This window comes from Lycium ferocissimum, chromosome 8 (assembly GCF_029784015.1).
Source record: "Lycium ferocissimum isolate CSIRO_LF1 chromosome 8, AGI_CSIRO_Lferr_CH_V1, whole genome shotgun sequence".
Lineage (NCBI taxonomy): Eukaryota > Viridiplantae > Streptophyta > Magnoliopsida > Solanales > Solanaceae > Lycium > Lycium ferocissimum.
This window is the reverse complement of record NC_081349.1, coordinates 25,425,545-25,430,380: the sequence shown is the minus strand read 5'-3', so window position 1 is coordinate 25,430,380 and position 4,836 is coordinate 25,425,545. Positions and strand designations below refer to the sequence as shown.

The following is a 4,836-nucleotide window of genomic DNA, read 5'->3' as shown; positions in this document are numbered from 1 at the left end:
GAAGGAGCTAGCATTATATATTAATGTTTTTAATTTTTATATTTAATTAAAAAAATGATTTTAACATTAATTTAAAAATAAATAAATTTACTCTTTATTAGATAAGTGGATTTTCACATAAGGTACTTTTTACTTTTTAGGGGTAGTGAAAGGGAGCGCCCAAGCTAAAAACGCCATATAATATGGCTGAAGAGAGTATAATTTTTTTGTTTCTCACCTATTCGATATCTATACTGAAGCCCGATTAAATTTCAATTCGCATAAAAAAATCACACATTGATGATAAGACGCTCCCTCACTAATTAAAATACGACTCTATACCCAAAACTTAAATCCAAAAATTTCTAGGTGAGAATAAAAGAATACATACGACTCGACTACGAACCGTTATTATTAAAATTCTACTCCTATAACATAATTTCTAAATTCTAATTGTCTACTCCAAAATATCTACCACCATATATTTCTCTTTCCTAGTAGTATTATATAAATCCAAGCTCAGTCGTCAGTGTCAGTCACTATTTTTCCATTTCCCTTCTCTTCAAGTCCTTCAAAAATGGCAACTTCCATTTTCTTCTTTGTACTATTATTCACCACAGTTCTTTCAAGAACAACTCCAGATGAGGCCTCAAGAACAAAAACCCTAGATATTACTTCTTCCATTCAAAAAATCCTTAATCCCTTCTCAGTAAAAACTTTTAACTCATTTAAACAAGAAGAAAATACAGTTTCTTCTTCATCTTTGCTTAGTTTTCAACTACATTCACGTGTAGCAGTTCGTGGTACTTCACATAAGGATTATAACTCATTAACACTAGCTCGACTTCAACGTGACTCAACACGTGTTAAATCACTTCAAACTAAAGTAGATCTGGTTGTTCAGGCAAGTGCTTTAGGCCCCCAAATTAGAGGGCTCTATTTTTTTTTTTTTTAGCAATAATAGAATAATAATTCTTTTTTTTTTAAAAAAATGTTGAGTACTAGTTGCAGGCAGGGGCGGATTTAAAGGGGCCGAGGGTGTCGGTAAAAAATTATACGGTATATAGAGGGTAGACTTTTTGTATTTATATACATATATTAACTTTTGAACACCCTTAATAAATGTAAAATGTTAGCTCAAGCGGTGTTCAAAATTGTATCTGTGTCCATGATTGCATTCCCATTGATAACATTATTTTTTATATTTAGCTTTTGTTGTATTTTCGGAACCCCTAAATGAAAATTCTGGATCCGCCGCTAATTGCAAAAATTAAACTTTTCATATAAAAGTAAAGAAATTTTCTTAGATAGTTATATTATCAATTCAAATTTAGCTTTAGATCACTAATTTGCTTGAGCTGCCCATTTGTACAGGGCATTGGTAAATCGGATCTCAAACCAATGGAAAGTGAGTTCCAAGCTGAGAAAATTGAAGGACCAATTATCTCAGGTACAAGTCAAGGAAGCGGTGAGTACTTCTCACGAATTGGTGTCGGACATCCACCTAGTCAAGTTTACATGGTACTGTTACACTTACTTTCAATTTCTTATTTTTTTGAATTTTACTATAATTGTGTTTTATCGTAAAAAAAGAAAAAAAGTTTTATTTGGTCGAAAAAACTCTACCACATTTGTCTCTTTTTTGGAGCAGAAGTTTTGAAATTTTTATAAATAGAAGCTTCTCATAGACACAAAATACTTGTAAAGTAAAAGAGTCTTAGTTTTTTCATAGATAAGTCATGACCAAATCATAAATCATACTCCTTTCATCTAAAAAAGGTTGTCTTAATTTAATTTGATACGGAGTTTAAGAAATAAATGTAAGTTTGAAAATGTGTTGTACAAATCAAGTCTTAGATTTTGTGTGCTTGTAAATTATTTCATGAAGTTAAAATTGTTTCTAAATATATAAATGTGACAATTTTTTTTGGAACAAACTAATGAAGAAATTAAGGCACTCTTTTTGGGACGGAGAGAGTATTAAAATATTACTCTGTCCGTCCCAATTTATGTATGATTTTTCGCTTATTTAGAGTCAATTTCACTAAATTTTGAAGCTAAATAGAATTAAACCAACTCAGTATTCTAAAATTGAAATTTATATGTGCAAGAACTATACGAAAAATACTATAAGTTGTAACTTTTCTCATGTTAATATGATTGGAAAATACAATTTAAAATGTTGATCAAAACTTCACACAGTATGTTTCTGTGTCGTCTCATTTTATCGTCGTTCAAGTTTTGCAATTATTAGTTTCTGAAGAAATTATTTCGATCCAAACAGGTACTCGATACAGGAAGTGACGTAAACTGGATCCAATGTGCACCTTGTGCTGATTGTTACCAACAAGCTGATCCAATATTCGAGCCAGCTGCATCTTCCTCCTACTCTCCACTCAATTGCAATACACAACAGTGTAAATCACTTGATGTATCTGAATGTAGAAACAATACTTGTTTATACGAAGTATCGTATGGTGATGGTTCATATACAGTTGGTGATTTTGTAACTGAGAGTATCACATTTGGAGGTTCATCTTCAGTTGAGAAAGTAGCTATTGGTTGTGGACATAATAATGAAGGTTTATTTGTTGGTGCTGCTGGTTTACTAGGGTTAGGTGGTGGTAAGTTATCTTTTCCATCACAGATAAATGCTACTTCGTTTTCGTATTGTTTGGTGGATCGAGACTCAGATTCTACTTCAACACTTGAATTTAACGGTAAAACTTCACCTGATGCTGTTACTGCTCCGTTAGTAAGGAATTCGAAGCTTGATACGTTTTATTACTTGGATTTAACGGGGATAAGTGTTGCTGGTAACGCGATTTCAGTTTCGCCATTGGCTTTTAAAGTTAGCGATAACGGCGATGGCGGTGTGATTGTTGATTCAGGTATGCTCATTGAATTAATGCCTTTTTAGGGATAAATATTTACCACATCGTGTGTTTAGATCAAATTAATACTCCCTCCGGATCAAAAAAAGAGTTCACTTAGTCATTTGCACACCCCTTACTAACTCTTACATAAAAATAGGTAATTTGACTAAATTACTCCTAATTAAATAGGCATTAGGATTTGATCATATAACACTTAATAGGGACAAATATGAAAAAATAAGGTTAATTCTTTTTTGATTTGCTAAGTGGACTCATTTTTTGATCAAAGAAAAAAGGTTAAGTGAATTCTTTTTTTGATCCGGAGGGAGTATAATTTACTGTGGTTAAGTAATTTTAACAAAGTAAATTTTAATTATCCACTATTAAGTGATAGTTGTATATATATCATGCATCAATTGGTTAGATGTATCACCCAATATTGGTAAGTTTTTATCCTAGAGGACATAATTACACATCATAAAATTCACAAGTTATGCCACTTACCTTTAAGAACCTATCTACTGCTAGGTATAAGTAAGATTTTGACGAGCAAAAATTAATTAGTCCATTTGAAGGGCAAACCGTGCAATTATGCAAATTCTTGTTTAAATTTTGTAACATTGCGGTCCTTTTGTAAAATTAGATATTTTATGTACAGACAACTAATTTTACTTGATACCATGCTATAGAAAGAATTTAATGGTGCATTTGGTTAAAAACTTAATTATTTACGAAGAACAAGAATCAATTCTTCACTTATGTATTTTTTTCCTCTTTTCTTTAATTGCATATTCTAAAAATCTTAGATTTGCAGGTACGGCGGTGACAAGATTGCAAACGGACGTGTACAACACGCTCCGTGATGAGTTCGTGAAAGGGACGAGGCACTTGACGTCAACTAACGGCGTTGCGTTATTCGACACGTGTTATAATTTGAAATCAATGAAGAGTGTTGAGGTTCCAACGGTGTCGTTTCGTTTCTCTAACGGTAAAGAATTGCCGTTACCGGCTAAGAATTACCTGATACCGGTTGATTCTTCTGGTACTTTTTGTTTTGCTTTTGCTCCAACATCGTCCAGCCTGTCAATTATCGGTAATGTTCAACAGCAAGGGACACGTGTCAGTTTCGATTTGGCAAATTCTCTCATTGGATTCTCACCCAATAAATGCTAGTGATAGGTTAATTGTTTTCTTCCTGTTTTACCCCTAGCTAGAAAGTGTATTTTCAATTTTAGTTCCTTTTGTTGGGGCCCACTTGGGTAACTGTAACGTGATGAAGTGGGACCTGTGGGCGTTATTATTGCAATTTCAGTAGTGTGTTTTATGTATAGTGTAATTTATTGATAGTGTGAGAGGTATTAATGCCAATCAGGGTAAAAGAATGCTGATAATTGAGATTATGTCCGTGATTAGCGTAGAGTTGATTTGGTGAGATGAGGAGCATGGTTAAAGTTTATAACCTGCCCAATGCATGTTAGACACGTGGCCGAAGATTGACTTTTAAGAAATTTTATGAGTAATGTAAGGAGAATCCAGGCAAAAGGCTAAAATTGTCACTGAATTATATGTTTTTGATGACTGTTTTTCTCTCCACATTGAGAGTTTAGGTCTTGAGGTCGTTTGTATTCTTACCCTTACCAAAGGGTTCTAATATTATTGTTACCAAAAGTTTCTAATACTACTATTATTTACCTTATTTGTTAACGGCTCCGATTTGTATATTGCCCTTATTTTGTACTCCCACTGTCTTAAATTATTTGTTTTATACGACCCTTAAGAAATATTAATTATGAGAGTATATTTGATTACTTTATCTTTATTTATGTCTAAGTTATAATATATTTACATTATGTTTACTCATTTTTATGTGTAATCTCCATTAATCATAAAATTCTATTAAGATTAAAATAGAAAATATTAATTAATTGTACTTTAAATTTCTAAAATGAAAAAGCAGGAGGGAGTATTATTCACGTACAAC

At 32.3% G+C, this 4,836-nt stretch overlaps 1 protein-coding gene across 1 annotated transcript; it reads left to right on the top strand.

The window, feature by feature from the left end:
* Positions 1-488: 488 nt before the first annotated feature.
* LOC132067702 (protein ASPARTIC PROTEASE IN GUARD CELL 1) lies at positions 489-4,448 on the top strand. The gene is made up of 4 exons (XM_059461004.1): positions 489-883; positions 1,354-1,500; positions 2,264-2,870; positions 3,670-4,448. Exons 1-4 carry the CDS (start codon positions 557-559, stop codon positions 4,026-4,028), a joined length of 1,440 nt encoding a protein of 479 aa, XP_059316987.1. The 5' UTR covers positions 489-556; the 3' UTR covers positions 4,029-4,448.
* Positions 4,449-4,836: the final 388 nt, after the last annotated feature.

Bases quoted from the DNA above. Each gene is read 5' to 3' on its own strand.
- LOC132067702 (XM_059461004.1), top strand. From the start codon at position 557: ATGGCAACTTCCATTTTCTTCTTTGTACTATTATTCACCACAGTTCTT. The intron at 884-1,353 runs GCAAGTGCTTTA...CCATTTGTACAG, and splicing joins AAGTAGATCTGGTTGTTCAG to GGCATTGGTAAATCGGATCT. The intron at 1,501-2,263 runs GTACTGTTACAC...CGATCCAAACAG, and splicing joins CACCTAGTCAAGTTTACATG to GTACTCGATACAGGAAGTGA.